Here is a 19,421-nt window from a genome sequence, read left to right as displayed (position 1 = left end):
TCTGAGACACTACAATCCATCAATATTTTCTGAATTTAGACATTGAAGATTTGCCAGTGATTTGTCAGACAACCACTATTTCAGACTAAAGACACCACAAATGTGATGCATACCTGTGTACATTCTGCAAAAGGTCTGTACAGTTGTGAGGTATGGTAGGCACTATGTAGGTTACTCCAACCTGTGTACTTTTCATATGTGTGGCCCCCTGTACATGACCTGTCCAGCTTCCCAGCAGTAATGGATATTGACATCTGGACAGTGTGTACAACTTCCACCGTAGGTGTAGCTAACATGTAAAATAGTTGGCACTGCATTTCATGGAACATGGCCCTGTCTACCACAAACTGTACCTAGGCCACTATAGGACACAACAGCCATGAGAAGTTGCTGGTGACATCCTGACAGCATTCCCCACACATATGCATAGCTCATTGACCCCTGCATATTCTGGACATGCAACAAGTTATCTATGTTGATTGGGACAGCCCTGGCAATGTATGCTCTGCTGCTATTACCTTACAAACTTACATGTTACTGTATTTCTATGTGAATATGGGTCTGGGGAGCACACCTGTCAACAGTGCACAATTGCACAGACTGTGCTGATATTGGCTTTACATTTTGGCTCCATTTAGCATAGTATTGTGTCCTGTCTTGGAGAATAGAGGCATATCACTACCAACCACAGGTTAGATTGTAATGCCATACAATTGAGTTTCAGACTTCTTACCCTTTAGAGTCTTACTGCAAATGCAAGGCCTGCTGTGATATCACTGTGTAAGTCTGTAGGGGGTATTCCGTCATTGTTGCCATTTGTGTGCCTTTGTCAGACACTCCTTTATGGTTTTCTACAGCTGACTTGCTGTGTGAGTCTGGGGGTGAGTATGGGATCCCCAAAGTGACATCCATGCATGTGACCTATGACCCCCCTTAGTTGGCCCCTCACATATACTGCAGTGGGATTTGTCACCTTAAATGATACTGCATAGTGTGAGGAAGTCAGTATTGTGCAGACATTTCCTAGTGTCCCACATAGCTGTCAGTTGTCTGCTGCTATCCCAGTAGGCCTCCCCATTCCCTTGCATGCATGCAGAATTACCATAGAAATGCTACCAAAGCATAGTAATCCATTCATTTATTGTTAAGAAGACTGACTTACCTTGTGCCTGCAGCAGTTGTGAGGACAGTGCTTGAGGGCTACCTATGTTGGATGCACACAGTACACTGCCTATACATGATAAATTACAGGTAATGTGTGTGTCATCCATTTTACTGTGTGTGCAAGTCAGAGAAAGGTGTCAGTTCCTGGGTACCTACAGTGTCAGTGTGTGTGCTATGCGTTGACTCCTTGCCAAGGCCTGGTCATACTGGGCATGCCTCCATCTGCCTACGGGAGCAGGCTCAGGGTTTTCTTCTGAGTCCCTCTGTGCCTGTGGGGACCTTGGCAATGGTGGGGGGGCTGTGTGGCCCTTTTCCATGCTGTTTCTGCTGCAGCTGTTTCAGCAGGATCATATTGTGTAGCATGGCATAAACTATGAACATGTGTGCACATGTGGCTGGAGAGTACTGCAAGGCTCCACCAGATATGTCAAGGTAGTGGAACCATGACTTAGCATCCCAAACACGCGCTCTATACTGATCCTGGTTTGTGCATGTGCCTCATTATGGCATTCTTGTGTGGGTGTGTGTGCATTTCTGATGGGTGTCATCATCCATGGCTCCATTGCATAGCCAGCATTCCCTATCAGATGGCCATATGGGATGTCCCCATTGGCAAATGCCTGGCACAGCTGTGACGAATGCCAGATGTGGGAGTTGTGATGGCTTCCAGCGCTGCCAGCACGCACATTCATGATAATGCCCTGGGTATTGCACACAACCTGGCAGTTGATGGAGTGGAAGCCCTTGCAGTTTATGTAGACCCTACCCTGTTCACTGGGTGGTGCTTTGATGTGGATGTGCATGCAGTTTATCACACCCAGTACCTCTGGGTATTCTGCTACACAGTGAAGAGACGCATATTGCTGGTCCTCTCCTCACAGGTGTTAGGGAAGTAAATGTGCTCACTGGCATGTGGTAGGATAGCATCCAGGGACTGGTGGAGTACCCTGGATGCGGATGCCTGTGAGACCCCCATGATGTCTCCAGTAGGTCTTTGGAAAGTACCTGTAGCTAGTATTCTTAAGGCTACACATACCTTGGTATCCACTGGGATGGGTTCCCCTCTGTTGGCTCTGGGTCTGAGTTAAGGCTGACACAGCTTGATGATTTGCTGCAGTATGTCTCTGTCCACCCTGTAGTGCTCTACTATCTCCAGATCATGTAGCCCCTGGTAAGTTACCCTGTGTCTGAACACTCTTCTCCTCCTCGGTCTGGGGTAGTTGCCAGCATTATCTGCCTCATCACCCTCAGTCTCTAGCACATAATGATTAATCAAAGCAATGGCACCCCCTAACATGTTTTTGGTTAAAATTCCCCCACATGTGTACACAAATGGTGCAGAGTTTGTGGGATAAAACAGACTGTAAGGTGTTTCCATAGTTTATACTGTTGTGCTGCAGATGCTGCCTGCATGATTGGCTGACTATGATGCATTCCACCTGCCAGCTATGTTATTTGTACTTGATTGCTTGTATTCTGCTATTTTCCTTTTTTAATCCTTTTTTCCCTTCCTATTTCCACCCCTTTTAAGCCCCACCCAGCACCCAAATGTAAACATTCCTGCTATTTTATTTTTTTTAAGACCTGGTGCGTGCCACGCAAACCCATTTAGCTAAGGTAAACAATGAGAAATGGCCCTCACCTGGACACGAACACACTCTTCATTTCATGAAATAAGTCAATACAGCCTTGGACACACCCCCTTGCTTAGCTGTGCTTAGCTAAGCTCAAATGTGCCCTTGTTTAGCTGTGCTTAGCTAAGCTCAAATGTGAGCCGTGGAGCTCCAATGTGCTTACACCAAGCATGACACACCTCCTTTTCAAGTCTGCTGCTCCTCCTGCTTACACCACTGCCTTATAGCATCTACACGGTTAGGTGCAGTTTGGCACTTTGCTTCTTTTAATGATTCAGTAAATTTCACACATTAGCATACCCCATTTAGTCCCTAGTTACAACACTACCCCAGAGCCTTTCCCCTTAGCAACCACTGTTCCCTGATATTGTTTTGATTCTGCATGCCATAGACTATAATGGCAAAATGCAGATTTCACTTAAAATTGCATTTTCACAATTTTTTTATTTTCAGCACAATCCCATTTGCACATCGCTGCCCTATGCTTAAACGGCCGAGATCGACCAAAAAAAACTGAACTTTTATTTTTATAATTTTGCAACATCTTTTCATGCCAATGGCCATATATTTGGCCATTGGCATGCCTAAGGATTAGAATACCTGCTTTGGTTTGAGCTGTCATGTCTCCATTTTGATTTTTGCAGAAATGTATTCTGCTAGTAACTGAATACATTTCTGCATGCTACACTATTCTGCCACGGATGCCTGCCTGCTTACTGGATCACTAATTGACCTCATTTTCATGGTTTTCAACAGCAAATGAGGTCATTAGCATAATCCAGTTATGTCCATGGCAGAATAGTGTTGCCAGGCTCGTGCACGTCCCCTGGCATGTTTATTGGATTGCCAGGCGGCCATATTCCATACAAGAACGTCTACACTATTCCTGCAAAGAGGTTTTTGCTTACTGAATCCCGGGGTGTGTTTATTTTAAAGTATAAGACCTTGGAACCATTTGGTCCTAAAAAGGAGTGCAATTGGAAATATTTAATTAATTTATTGTATATAGTTAATTGTTTAATTGTTTAAGAGTTTTAATTACAAAGAGTGTATAAAAGAAGTTTTTTTTATAAATGGCTGTTAGTCATGGAAGGCATTGTAGCCAAAGTGCTAAGTCTTTTTATAAGTTTGGTTTAATAAACGTTCATTAGTTTGTGGCGGTTGTTTTATTTTATTGATTTCTAGTGGTTCTACATATTTTTTAACTTCCTTATAAATGAAATGGCAGTAGTGTGAGTCACAAGCATCTTGCACAGCTTCTGAAAACCTATTTTTCAATTTCACTTTTTTGCTTGAATTACTCTTTGTGTTCTCAGAGCAATTTTTACCTTTTTAACAGTAGCTGTAAATGCTCAACAAAGTGAACTAGCTGAAGTGCATGTCTGAAGCTTCCAATTCGTAGTCCAAGTGCTTACAGACTCTTTTCCACATTCCTCCTGAGGTGTCAAAACTTTCATTGTAATGCAGGAGCTGTTAACCGACCACTCTTGCCTCTGCATCAAATAATTTTTTACATAAATATAAACTACTTTACTATGCAACAGTGTCTGCAATAGGCAGATATTTTATGTTGAATGTTTGCAAAATGCACTGTATTTGTTTTAAAGTATTTTCCTTAGCATGTAGCACAGAACAAAATAAGCCCGTCTTTTGGTTGATGATATTTATTTTCTATTCTACTGAGGCACAAAGATCTTCAGCACATAATGTATTCCCACCTCGGTTGAATTGTTAGCTACACCCTTGATTTTTTACACTACAGCATACCAACATTTCATCAAAACCATTATCCTTGAGCATGATAAATGAGTAGTTTTTTCTGTATTATGAACAATGCCAGGATTTGTAAGATTATGACATTCACATTTATTTGGAGGGAAATGGCCTTTAATTTTTAACAGTAGATTATGGGTGAGTTGTTAGCATGTATTATGTATTCTATAGTTTATTGGTATGGTGTTCCAGTGTGCTGGTATTTTTTTTCACATCCCCTAAGTATCCTACCAGCTAGCTATTGTATTCCTATTGTTGCCTGGCAAGAAAAGGAACCTGGAGTCATCACTGGACATCACTAAAATGGAATTAGCCATTGAACTAGTAATATATGAAATGTAAAAAGGAGTAAAGCAATAATTGCAATTAAGAAAGAAGAGAAAACACACATTTGGAGAAAAAGAGTGTTTAGTATGAATGGTACTAGGGAAAAGAAGTGAGGGACGAGTTAAAGACTAATGGGAAGATGAAAAAATGCTGGGGTGGGGAAAAATTAGTATATGACGTTAGTGAACTAGAAGGGGATAGAGCAGTTAGAGGTACACAAGGGGTCCCTTTCCAGTTAGAAATAGGAGGTCCTATTTTAGTATTTGGGTATGAGAAAGCTTTGCAGTTGAACAGGTTCCCTGGGTGCTATTTGTTCAAGTATAACTTGTGTAGCTGACAGTGGCACACTGAAAATGAAATATAACAACTAGGTAACAGTATAATAAGAGAGTGTTGTAGTACTTTGGGAGGCACAGAAGAAAAGTAAATTAGCATTGAATGGGATATGAAAATGATGACAGATGTCTAAATGGGTGCCCCTAACTAGTGGGCAGATACAAGGGGCTGAAGGGTGAGAGTTGTTCACAAACTAACACAAAAGGGGTAGTGGTAGGAAAGAGGAAGATAAAAAGGGGAGCATTTTTATTACCAACTTTTAAGGAACACTGTAAATATAACATTCTGGTCAGCCCTAGATTATTTCAAACATTGTAGCATGGATGGTAAAAGAATAGTGAGTCAAAGAACTGTAAATCTTCAAAGTGTACAGTACTAATACAAGAAAAAAATATACCCTTTGGTCATTACTAGGGTTGTTATGTAATGTGTGGCTCAAAGAGATGTAGCAGAGTAAGGAAGCATTACCAAAATGGGAGGATGGTATCTATTAGCCATTAACAGAGTCATAATTTGTGGCTCAGTTTGTTGCAAGAGATGCCACCTAGAGTGCAGAAATATTAATAAATTAAAAAAGAAAGCACACATATCATGATACTCACCAACATAATCACAGTAAAATCAATAGACTGTAATCATAAGCCTAAAGCTGGACTCAGAAACTGTAAGGAACAATGTTTGATGAAACCTATTTCCTGAGCTTGTATCAACCAGTTCATAAGTAATATACAACTTAATAATCACCCAAGCTTTGTTCTTGAGCTCTATATAAACAGGTTAAACAAGAAGAAAATCCAAAGTATAAGAAGTGTCAACATGTATTCAGTGACACATACTCTTTGGTAATATCAGGTAGCCTCCTAATGACCATGCACAAAGATGGCAGCATTTCCAGTTACTTTGATAATCTGTGATAAATAGTAAATATGTTGATTAAATGCATGACCAGTAACAATTCCTTGCTTAGTGATTTTAGTGACATGGTTGGGGGCTACTTTCTTTCCTGTCAGGACTGCTGATATGAGAAGAAATCCCTCTGTGGTCGTGGTACAGCTCTTGGAACTTCCAGAGGACCTTTTTGCATAATCATTGATGGGCATGAGGGATAACACTGCCACAATGTAGTGAAATGACAACCTTTAACACCCCCAAAGTATGACATTACAACACTGCTCTTGTTTTCTTCTTGCCTCACACAACTATCCTTTATATATGTACATATATATATATATATATATATATATATATATATATATATATACACACACACACCTTTTCTTCCTCCACTTCCATCCATTTGATGTATATAATATCTCCCATATCCCACATAGTCACTTCTTGCAAAATATCTTCATGTTTTTTGTCTCTTTTACCTTCTGTCTTATTCTACTTGATCACTTTCCTCCTGCTTTTCATGTGGTGCTGGTTATTGCTTGAATCCCTCTTGCTCTGCCTCATCCTCATCATTTGTTGCGACTGTCTGTATCACTCATTCTATCTTTATTTAAATGACTGTATCGTCTACTTTCTCCCTTGCCTTACTCTGTGCTAACCCTGCTTACCTGTTTTTCTTTTGTCTGCAGGCCTACTGTTTGCCTCCTTCGCTGCAATCCCACTCTAATCTTCTGTACCTGACTAGCCAGTTTGCTAGCATCTCTAGTGCCTTTATGAAACTCTGTCATTCTCCTACAGACCTCCACGTCTTCTGTATTCTAAAGATTCCTAAACCAAAGAGCTATGCCACATCCTGGTCACCTCACAGATCTCGCCCCAAACGCCTGTCCTGCCTGTGCCACTCTTTTCATGTCCTATTCTCAGATACCAATTTTTGTTTCCCTTTTTGTCTTATTCATTCATTACTTAACTAAGTCTCTGTTTTATCCTTGATTTGCTAATCTAACCAAGTGTTGGACAGATAATAAACTGAAAAATGACTAAAGGGTAGAAAGAGTCACCTTTTTACTTAATTTAAATTCTTTATTGAGGATCAGCTATACCCAGTTTTGCAGGTATTTAAGAAGAATTGATTCCTAGTACGGATCACTTACTAGACAGATTACCAAAGACACGTCTTTCAGAAGTAAATAGTTTAAGCATACTTTTTCTCGCAACAGAGAAGCAGACAAAAAATGAAAGTTTGTTATAGTCTTAAAAATGTGAGTGACTATAAGGCTTGAATAAAATGTCTCATTCTACTATCAGATAAAGTTACACATGACAGAAAGTAAAATAACTGCAAAATGTATTACCATAAATCACTATGCAGTGAACTGTTGTGCAATGTTCTCCAAGAGTAACTGGAAATCAACAGTTGTTAATCAGTACACAAGACTAAACTAAAAATCAACCATTTCTTATGTTTGCTTGAGTCAGTCATTGAGTAGAAATGTTAAAACTATACTTTGATGATATACCTTAACTCTGTTTTCAGCTATCCTGCCTCTGTGGTACACAGGGATGGAGACCTAACTCTGATTCAGGTTATGGGAATTGATGGGGATTGATTAGTACCTCTCGCACTGGAGAACAAAGGCAGGGAGGGGGAGGAGAAAAGGTCTGTTGCTCTTTCAGCTCCCCAAGAAGTGGGGAGGGAATATATGTACTTGAGGGTAACTGAATGGTGTGATTTTCCTGGCATGGACTGGTACATTGGAGGGAGCAGGGTTGCCTGAGAGGACACCGGCCTTGCAGAAGTGAAAATATTACCTTCCCTGCTGTCCCTGTACACCCCCCCCCCCAGCACTTCTCCAGGTATGTGTGTGGGGGATACAGCACTATGAACAATCTTGAAATGTGTATGATGGCTGTCTTAATGATGGCCCATCCCTGCTGACCTTCAAACTGGTGATGGTTCAGTTGGTTGGGATGGGGCTGATGGCTGGCATGCATTGTGTGTATGTGGGGGGGTATGTTTTCATCTGCTGAAATCAACTACTCTGCTAGATGCTGGAGATTGATCTGCACAGTGATATGGATAGCCACAGTTAGTAACAGTTTTTCAGCACATCACCAAAATAAAAAGTAAAGCTACAAAAATTCCTCTTAAATAACTAATGCAAAAGTCAAGCACATTATCTGAATAAAAAAAACAATATAATCAACAAATAAACAGCAAAAAAAATTATCACAGTTGAAAATGAAGTTATAGCTTAACATTATTTTTTTTCCCTTATCTTTTCTGTTTTCTGATCAAATTAATAAAATTAATCCCATTAACCCACTTTTGAACAAGATCTTGAGACACTTAAACCTACTTCATGTGAAGTAGCTCCTTCCTCTTCACTTGTAGGGGGCAACCCACCAATTTTCAGGAGAGAAACATGATGTCTGATCAGAAAATATGGCCACACAATGATTATTGTGTTTCATCATAAACACAGCAAAATAAAATGATTATGGTTTGGAGGGAATTAAGGGATGGCAGCCCCTTTACACACAAGCTGCATGAGAGTATGATAACACGTATACTGAAATGTTATTCCATGTTAAAGCATCATACAAGGTGGTAAAGTGGTGTAGTTATATTGCAGTGTAATACAGTATGTCACAGTAAACAGTCTGCCAATCAACTTAGGGTTATGCTGTATAGAGTAGTTAAATGGCGATAAGTCAACAATTGATGTACTACTGTCAAAAACATAGCTAGCAGTCAACAGTTGATGTACTGCTGTCCAGCATGTGAAGACATCTTTCGAATGTCAAACTTCAGTCAGAGATGCTTGTGTCTAGGCATGCATTTGGTGTGGTTTACTACTGTGTACCTTCAGGGGACAATGTTTTTTACATATAACACTTTACTTCAAATATATCACAGTATGGTGGGTGAAATTTCAGGAGAATAATGAGCCTGATACAAGAAACTTGAGAGTGAACTATGTATACCAGGTGGTGATGTTAAAAACAAGCTATGTATGATATACATGCAAGTAACATTGTATTATTACCATATATGGAGACTTTGGCCCTTGACCAAAATAAAGAGAGAGAAGAGAGTGCACCCACATAGGAGTGATCACTTTACTTGCCTTTCCCCCCATTTTTTTGTTTTCTGAAGCATTATTAAGGGACATGATTTTTCTATAGGAAAGAATGATGTGAAACTGTTACTAAATTCAGTGCAGTTAATATCTGGTAACAATTCTGCCCCCAAAAACCTGACTAAAATTGGAAGAAAGAGGATAAATGATTTACAAGAAAAGGATCATAGTGGGTCAATGTTTATACCTATGAGTGGCTGATACAGTTACATTTAATGTTAATGTGACACTCCAACCACATGTAAAAATGGGAAAAAGGGGGTTGATAATGGTGACAATGATGAGCACATTGGACAATAACAGTAACTTAAATAACTGAGATTTTAATCCTTTTTATACCTTAAATAAAAGTAAAGTTAAAATATATTCTTAGGGTTACACTTGAAAATGTTGAACTTTTAAAAGGTCGAATGTCATATGGTCGAGACCATATGATCGACCTTTCATAAAATCGATGTTTTCAACTGGAAGAAAAAGGTAAGTAAACATGGAAAAAAGTAGTGTTTCTGCAGGGCAGTAAGGTGCCCTGCAGACTGTGACTGTGAATGTGCCATCTCTGTGATGGCACTGCAGACAGAGTATGGGAAATCTCCCGTTTAGCGCTTCTGCATATAGCGCTAAACAGGAGATTTCCCTTTACCCCACTGTAGTGCGATCTCAGAGTTGGAATATTAAAGTAGGGGGTGTGGGGGGTGCAGGGGGGCTTGTCCCCCTGCATACACTTCTTTTAAAAATTTTTTTTTGGTTGCACTTGAAATGTTCGATATTTCAAAATATCGATCATATGGTCTCGACCATATGAAGTTCGATATTTTGAAATTTCAATGTTTTCAAGTGGAACCACTCTTAGACATTCCATTATGAAAAAAAAAACATGAGACTTTTAGCTTCTGTTTCATGTGATATATGTTACCCAGACAATGATCCACTAAAGGGTACACATTTGTAAACAGTTAATGAGAGACTTCCAAGTCCAAATTGGATTTTCTTTCTCTCCTTCCACACACCTATCCAAACAGTACACGAAGGACCCATCTTATCCCCTCTACTCCTCTGCTTGTTCATTAATCACCTACCCGTAGACATTCCACAGCTCAGTATCATTCTATGAGCAGATGATGTGGTCATCTACAATGCCAAGCCCTTGTTCCCTTTGCCATCAAAACAAAACTTGAAGAAGACCTTTCCTGCCTAAGTGGCTGCTCAAAAATAAATATACTCATTAGTAAGAAGACGTAATCTGTGGTCTTTGGTATCAAAAAAAATCTACCATTCCCACTAAATTGTCCATTCAGCTTAGCAATCAACTACCTAAAGAAGCAACTACTTACTTCAGAGCTAGGCATCTGGCTTGGCCAACCCTTATCTTTTAACCTCATACTTCTACCATCAAATCAAAAGTCAACTCCTTACTTTTCTAACCAACAAGATCTCTTACTTCTCCTCTGCTTCCAGAGCAGCTGTAGGTAAAGGGATTCAGAAGACATAACAAGAATTTTGCTTCACAGTTCTAGCCAATGCTTCAAAAAAACATGTGATGTCCTTCCAAACCACTGCCAACAATACCTGTGCATTCATCTCCCTAGTCCCAAAACGAGAAAGAACATCACTGCAATGTCTATCAAAATGCAAAATGGCTTCCAATTAAACAAGCTGTACCCTATTCCTAACCTTCCTCATTTATAGATATTCTTAAATCTACACACCTTCGCTTTTTTGCCAGCAAGTTAGTTAAAAGATACACAACCTATATCATAAGATCACAGTGCCACAATACCCCTAAATCTCCTCCTTACTTATACCAAGGAATAGTATTTACGGTACCGACCACAGTTTTCCAATATTAGCACTCTTCACATTTGGGAATACCTCCCTCTAAAGATACAGGCACTCCCTTTCTAGCAAGCTTTCCAGAGCCATCTTAAAAAATGTGTCAGTCATGAAGTCTCACCTAACCTACCCTTTGTCTTCCTTTCTTGCACTCTTCCTTAAATTATTCTTCCTTTCTACCTTCCCTTCTCACCATACACCTTACTGTATACACTGTATATAGTGAATGCATACTGTGAATGTACCTTTCTTGCTGCATTTTGATCCAGCTATATAACTTAATGGGTCCCCATCAGATGATCGAGTTGCAGAATGCTGAAGACCATCTAGTCGAGACCAAATGATCGAAGCCTTGCAACCTCGAACACTTTCTATTGAGATCGCCATACAGCACGGAACTCTGGATTTGCCATTTTCTTCACTTCTTTTTTCGAGGTTGCAAGACTGATAGGGACCCAATTTAATGTACAGTTTAAAAAAAGGTTATTTATTTATTTATTTATTTTGGTATAGCTGTTTTTTACTTGTAGTTGTATTTTAAGTTATAGTGATGATCTCCTACATATAAAATATGCTTCATTATTCATCGCTATGCATACATCTATTTAAAAATGTCAACTTTGTTATCTTCCGTCAATCGTACTCTCCTGGGCTGAGCCTGCAGATGGTACACGGGGATAAGTATTCTATCCTGGTTAGCAAATGAAAATAAATAAATAAATACAAGGACATGGTCATAAACAGAGCCAAACCTTCCCTTCCTCTGCCATCAAAACAGAACTTGACCAATTATGCATGTAGATATTCACCACTTATTTACAAATGTTGCCACTAAACATTGTATGCCTTAGCGGTCATTGCAGAAAATACTTTATCAAATAAAGGAGCAGACTATAAATTGAAATGCATGTAATACCTACCCCTGCACACCTTTTTTGGGTGGCTTGCTTTTGAACTGCCGTGTCTGTCTCTGTTTGAATTTGGGAGGCCCCTTCCTTGGGGTTGCTGGCCCGCCTGTCACCCTGGTGGGAGATATGGCCCCTGATGTATTGACCAGTGGCACATTCATGCTTGTGGAAGATGCTCAGACACAGCAGCTGATGTTTTGCTGTTCTACTTGCAACCTGCATAGCAAAGGAGACAAATGTAAAATAAGGAGAAAGTGAGAACCCAATCTAATGAGATCTGCATTAAATATTCTTCTGAAGTGGAAAATATTGCCTATTTGGTTAAAAGGTATATTGTAAAGGACTGGTTTGGTGTTAATCAACTGGGTGATCTTAACAGCAGGACAATAAACTACCGATGTGCACTATCTGTGCAAGGCCACATTCATTGTTCAGTAATGAGGGCATTCATTTAGTCTACCAAGTTGTAATAGCAAGTTATAAATTCTTGATCCTATAAATGCCTTTGATAGAAATTCATCCAACATTCTGTATACGAAAGGTTGTTTTCAACATCTTCTTAATAAAGCATTATTTCCTGGTGAGGGAAGATCTATTTCTTGCTGACCTCTTACTACATAGTCCATGTGTTGCATATTGTGTGTTTTCATTTCTTCTCAGTATGAGAGCTGCACTTTAGAACTACATGAAACATCATATTGCAGGGACAACTAACAGAAACTCTGCCACAATAAGTGCACTCATACAGGTTTTAATTCCTTGTCAGGCACATTTCCATACACACAGGACCAACAACAACAAAACTGCCTATTTTGTTCATTCTAGAAGCTTCACCCAGGCTTCCCTAGGGATTGCCAGTATTTCTTCAAGGTGAGGCATACGGGCAATCAGTTAGTCCTACCTCTGAAATGATGGCCTGGCCTTTATTTTATCAATTATTCTTAAATTGTCTTGCCATAATTCTGACTCTGACTTTTCTGACAGCTTTTTTTCTGTAATAACTATGTGTCCACTGTGCAATATCAGCAAAATTGTTTGAACTTCATTCCAAAATATTCAATCATTTGATATTTCCCTTCACCGTTAGGATGTGTGAAGTTGTACATTTGTTAAAGGGCATGCATGTGCTGACATTTTAATACTTAGGATGCCATCTGTAACCTAAATTTGCTAGCCATTACTTTGGTCAAACTCATTCTTAAATTTGTCACTCTGAATTACATCTTTCTTATGCACAAATATAGATCTGGACTCCATAAAGTTTCCCAGAATGTGATCCTCTTGAAGGAAGCATCACTATTTTGCAGTATCAGCACTGGCTTATTGCACAGCCCCTGACAAGGTATATTTCTTTATGAAGAATGCATTATGATGGATTTACTGCTGTGCAGATTGACGAATATGTTGAGAATGCCTTGCAACAATTTTGCTGACCCCCTTGTGTCCCACCTTTCACAAATGAGAACTCTTAATTTATCTGAATGAAACCACTGTGCACAGGTCCTTCTTTTCATGGTGACTCAGGAGAACTGTCGGCTTAAGTGAGTCACCCAGAGGCAAACTGTAGGCAGATGAAGGTTAAGGGACTGAAAGAACACAGTTGTGTAAAGTGCTTAACATAACGATAGATCTTTGATGATAGATAACTGTAATAGTAAGTAATAACCACTGATTTTATATAACTTCTGTTTCCTGATATCCTTCTCAATTTTTTCTAGTGGTAGCTGTCTTCTCTGCAAAGATGAATGCACTTCTTTTACCTTCAACGATGCTGACATAGGCAGTAAAAAGCTCCCCTGTATATCTCCTTTAGTTCTTCACTGTTTTCCGTGTCTCCTTACCATTGGTCTATCAATTCATACAAAAAAAAATTATACTATGTAGCCTGGTTCGGTGGCATAGAAGGAACAAGCCCTGCTTACAGTCCAGTAGAGTCCAGATGCCCTGAGTTCAGTTAGAGGCTTTGATACTGGAGGAATGGGTGGCTACATCAGCTCATCCATCACAGGGAGAGGTACTGAGGATCTGCATGAAGTTTGGGCATGGCACAGTGGAGACCTGGTTATATTTCCTGGCTGCAGGAAAGCTACCATTTATTTGCTAGCTGGGGGAGCATGAAGACCCTGTTTTCCTACTCATTCCAACCAATTAGGTTTTGCTTTTCCTTGCATACTTGTATGTATTTCATGCCTGCCTCCTACTTCTTCTTAATGGGTGAACATTGATCTTACATATAAATGACCATTAAGCCCTTACCAGCCTCAGTAAGAAGCTGAGATCCCTCATAAAATCCTCCAAAGCTAGTTACAAAAATAAAATTGACAAATATTCCAAAGACAACCACAAGAAATTCTATAGTTATGTCAAGAATCTAAATGGCAATGCTCAGATCTGCTCTGAGCTACAACAGAATGGCATTAAATATACTGATCCCAAGGATATTGCCAATATCCTGGCAGATCGATTTAGTGCCAACTTCACCCTTCTCTCACCCCCTAAAGGGCCCCTCTCAGTACCAAAAGATTGCTAAATTCCGTTAATCACAGCCACACAGGTAGAAACCACACTCTCCAAAGCTAAGAATACATCATCCATGGGACCAGATGACATCCCAGGCTGTGTACTATATGAACTACAAAATTAACTGGCACCTCACCTAAGTGTCATGTTTAATCAGAGCCTCACCTCAGGCTTTGTGCCCACTGAGTGGTGCACAGCTACAGTTATCCCACTCCACAAGGGGGGGTTCCACCTTGGATCCCGGGAACTACTGTCCCATCAGTCTGACGAGCCTGATCTGCAAGGGCATGGAACGCATTATCATGGAACATATAAACAAAGACATTGGCAACCTTCAAACACTAGACCACACTCAGTTTGGGTTCGTGAAGGGCCGATCTTGTCTCCTGAACCTGATTGACTTCTTTGAATCAGTCTCCAGAGCTGTGGATGAGGGTAAGGTGGTCCACACAGCCTATCTGGACCTCACCAAGGCCTTTGACACCATCCCCCACTATGGAATCATAGATAAACTTACTAAGCTGGGCATAAATCCCTATGTCACTCGATGGGTTGCCAACTGGCTTACTCACAGAACCCAGACTGTAAAAGTAGACGACTCCAAATCCATCTCCAGACAAGTGACAAGTTAAGTATCTCAGGGTTCAGTCCTGGGACCACTCTTCTACTCATCTACTTTTCTGAAGTACAGGCCAACACTAAGGGACTCTGGCTAACTCCGCAGATGACTGCAAACTGGAAGCCATTATTGAATCCCCAAATGATGTGGATATTCTACAAAAGGGCCTTACAGAAACAGATGCTTGGTGCCAGAGCCATGTGGTCAAGCTTAATGCCAAGAAATGTATAGTTATCCCCTTTGGGAAAAAAACATGTACCCATGAATTACCACATAGGTGGCAGTACACTAAACACCGAAAGTGCGATGAGACACTTAGGGACACAGGTGGACAGTGGTCTCACCTTCAGTAACCTCCTTAACTAGCTTACCTCCTACCTTTCATTTACAACTAGTTCCAAAATCCCTCATGTACACCTTACTTCAAAAACTTAAACCATGCACACCCTCAGCTGACCTGCTACCAGATGAATACCTGCAAATTGCAACAAAAGTACTTGCCTATCCCATTTCCATCCTAATAAATAGAACCATTACTGAAAGTTCCATCCCATCTCTCTGGAAAATCTCCCACATTATCCCATTACACAAGGGTGGTAACTCAACCAAAATCTCAAACTTTTGCCCCATAGCCTTACTCTCTCCTTTAGCCAAAATCATGGAAAAATGCATCCACTGGTAACTACTTGATTACCTTCTCCAAAAGAACCTACTAGCTGACTGTCAGCATGGCTTTAGGCCTTTCCATAGTACTACCACTGCCCTCTTATCCTTTTCCGACTGCATTAACAAAAATCGTAATGACAACATGCACTTTTTATTGACCTCTCTAAAGCCTTCGATATGGTTAACCATCAGTTACTTATAAACATACTTAAATCACTCTCACTAGACACACAGGCATTACAATGGTTCAAGTCCTACTTAGAAAACAGACAACAAGCTGTCCTTTGGAACAATAACTTATCCACACATCTCCCTATTACCCTTGGTGTCCCTCAAGGCACTAACTTGGGACCGCTCCTTTTCTCTATATTCATTAATTATCTAAATGTAAATCTTCCTCAAGCTACCTGCATACAATATGCAGATGACTCCACATTAATTTGTGCTACTTCTTCTTCAGCTGAACTCCAATCTATCACCCAAAAAGTATTTAACTTAGTAGAAAACTGGTTCCTTCAATGCTGCCTCATTCTAAACCCCCCCAAAAAACTAAACTATTGCTGTTCACTCCAACACTAAAGTCCTCCCCAATAGATCTCACAGTTATATCCAGTAATGGCACTGTCATATCACCTGACCCAACCACCAAACTCTTAGGTGTAATAATTGACCACAACCTTAACTTTGACTCACACATTAACTCAACCATTAAATCAGTAAATAGAAAACTAGTTTCCCTTTACAGGATTAAAACTTTCCTTACTCCTGTAGCCTGAACTACCATTGCCCACACCCATCTTATCTCCACCCTCCTCTATGCCTCCCCCATTTATACTAATCTTTCCAAAAGCAACCTTAACAAACTGGCAATCTCCTATAACAACATTGCCAGATTTGCCACTGGCTCATCATTTAGAACCCATCATTGTCAAAATCTCAAACAGCTAGGATGGCTGGAACTGCAAAATCAGCTTCAATTTCAGCAACTTACTATCACCCACAAGATTTTGTATCATCCCAGTAATACCCCAATACTCTATAGCCTTATCACCTCCTACAAAAATCTTACAACCCTTCGCTCAGCTGATAAATTACTGATAACCATCCATAAGTCCAGCAACAAAGCAGGTGATTCTCTTTTTTCTAACTCTGTGGGGATAACCTGGAACAGGCTTCCCAGCAAACTATCATCACTTTCTTCATTACCACTTTTCAAAAAGCAACTAAAAACACCCCTTAAAACACAATGGCTATGCCCATGTGCCCATGTACTAACCCAGACTAACACTCTCCTTTCACTCCACGTCCCCATCTCTCTCTATTGCTGCTTCTCTGTATACCTTCCTCCCAAATCTCATATAGTGAGATTAGTAAGCTTCATTAATTCTGCTTCTAGCCTAGTCTTTCTGGGAATTTACCTCTGAGTATTAACTGCATAACAAGCATTCTACTGTGAGCACATGTTTCCACTATGTATATTTTAGCAACTTTTTTCACTTTGTGTGTAGAATTTTGAAAAAAACTTAAAATTAGTTTTAACCTGATTTTTTTTCTTAGTTATCTCTTATATGATGATTTTACTTGCTAGCCTTTTACATGATGAATGTCAAACCCTCTACTGTGTAAATATGTTTCTAGTAGTAGTGAATTGTTTTCTAAACTTTGTTGTCAAGTACTTGATGTTAATCTCTATCATCCTTTGCATTTTTATTAGCTTAATGCAGCTTATCTGCTAGGGCCTCTACTGAAAATGGACATGTATCCAGTTGGACTAGCCCGGTCAACAAATATAAAATAAAAATAAATAACTATATTGCCACAACAGTCAGGAAATCCTTCTATGTGACACACTTCATCACTAAGGGCTTTTCATCCAGATAAAAGGAGGTCATTGTCCCACTGTACTGATCCCTCATTAGACCCATTATGGAGTACAACGCCCTGTTTGGTATGTACCTCACAAGACATCTGCAACAGCTGGAAAGGCCGCAGAAATACCTCACTAAAATAATCACAGGCCTAAAGCAGATGCCCTATACTGACCATCTAAAAAAACTCCAGCTATACTCTGGGGCATATCGTCTTCTCAGAGGCGATCTCTGCTTAACATACAAGGCTATGTCAAACCCTGAGCTGTTGGACATGCTCCACTTAAAGAAATCCCAATCCCTCAGAGCCACACGCTCCAGAGATCTAAACCTTGTCATCACAATGAACAAAACATGCTGGAGGGATAGGTTCCTGACCCAGAGACTCCCCATACTCTGGAATAGACTACCCCATACATGTCAAGCAGAGCACCTCCTTGGCTCTCTTCAAAAGGAACCTTGACGATTGGGTGGGAATAGGAAATTCACACTGGGGATCATATCAGTCACCCTGCTAGACTGGGGTCCAGGGAAGTAAATATTGTGGGAAGAAATATCCAGGGAATTGTTATGGCTAGGCTTGTATAGGCCCTAGGGCCGATAGCCTAGTATCAACCTATGAACCTATGAACTATTCTCTCCCTGAATAAGAAGGGCCCACCTGTTTCTAGGGTTATAGCAGGCTTTTCATGCATGCCTTACCCTCCCTGGGGAAAGAGGAGGTGGGAATGAATGAATGTCTAATGAGGAAAGGTTTCGGTTAGTTGCAGGTGGAAGTGGGTCAAAAAAAATTTTGCTGTGTAGAGATCTGTCAGTAAGTGCTGTTTTTTTTTTTTTTTATGAAATCATTTACATCTCAATATTTTTTTTCAAAAAAAAAAAAGAGTAAGAAAGAAGAAGAAAAAATGAAAAAAAAGAAATAGATAATTTTTCAGTTAGATGTTACAGGAAGTAGGTTTATGCCTGCAACCTTGAATCTTTTAACCAGTATGCTTGTAGTAAAATTGCACTTAAAGGAATATTTTCCCTCTGGCTACTGTGTTTAGGGCCTGGCCATAAAACTGGGTCATGCGAAAGCTGTCTTAGATTTAACAGTGGTAACAGACTAAGACGTTTAAAAATTATAACATGATATATTGAACATTGTTTGAAATAATGAGAAACAAATTTATAGCTCATGATTTTAGCATCATACCTTAATGAAAAATGCTTGAAACCCCTTGAGAAGACATCTAAGATAAGGTGGCTCTAAGCAAAGGAAATTAGAGAAGTCAGAAAAGATGTGATAGAGAGGTGACTAATGCTGGAAAAGAAAAGTCAGAGAAGCATTTAGAAATTTAGAGGTTCTTCTAATTTAGATTCTAATAAAACCCAAATCTTTAACTAGTTCTACAGATGATGGTACTTCTTTGACTGCAGAGGTCAAAACCTGGTCTCAAACGTGACTGTACTAGAGGAACTACATGAAATGAACAGGCAGGAATGATTCTAAAATCATCCATTAGTCTTTTGAATTTTCATAGGGCTTTTTGAACAGACATATTTAAATCCTGTATAACTGATTATCCAATAAAGTGGACTTAACCTTGCTGGATTTGTCCTGGGATGTGTCTTTCATTTATATGTCTCAAAATAGCCATATCTGTCTGTACAGTAATATGCAACATGCATTCAATGCATAAACCATGCAGTTTCAATATATTGACGGACACTGTGTTTGTGTGTGTGTGTGTGTATGT

At 39.8% G+C, this 19,421-nt stretch overlaps 1 protein-coding gene across 1 annotated transcript in view; it reads right to left on the bottom strand.

Moving 5' to 3' along the window:
- Positions 1–12,219, bottom strand: part of LOC122817353 (retinal rod rhodopsin-sensitive cGMP 3',5'-cyclic phosphodiesterase subunit gamma-like) — a 154,189-nt gene extending 141,970 nt beyond the window's left edge. Inside the window, exon 1 of the mRNA XM_044090558.1 lies at positions 12,022–12,219. Coding sequence (XP_043946493.1) covers positions 12,022–12,170 — 149 coding nt within the window. The 5' untranslated portion in view covers positions 12,171–12,219. The remainder of the gene's footprint in view (positions 1–12,021) is intronic.
- Positions 12,220–19,421: the final 7,202 nt, after the last annotated feature.

This window comes from Protopterus annectens, chromosome 12.part0 (genome assembly GCF_019279795.1).
Source record: "Protopterus annectens isolate FY-2018-M chromosome 12.part0, PAN1.0, whole genome shotgun sequence".
Taxonomy (NCBI): domain Eukaryota; kingdom Metazoa; phylum Chordata; order Ceratodontiformes; family Protopteridae; genus Protopterus; species Protopterus annectens.
This window is presented reverse-complemented; position numbering and strand designations above follow the sequence as displayed.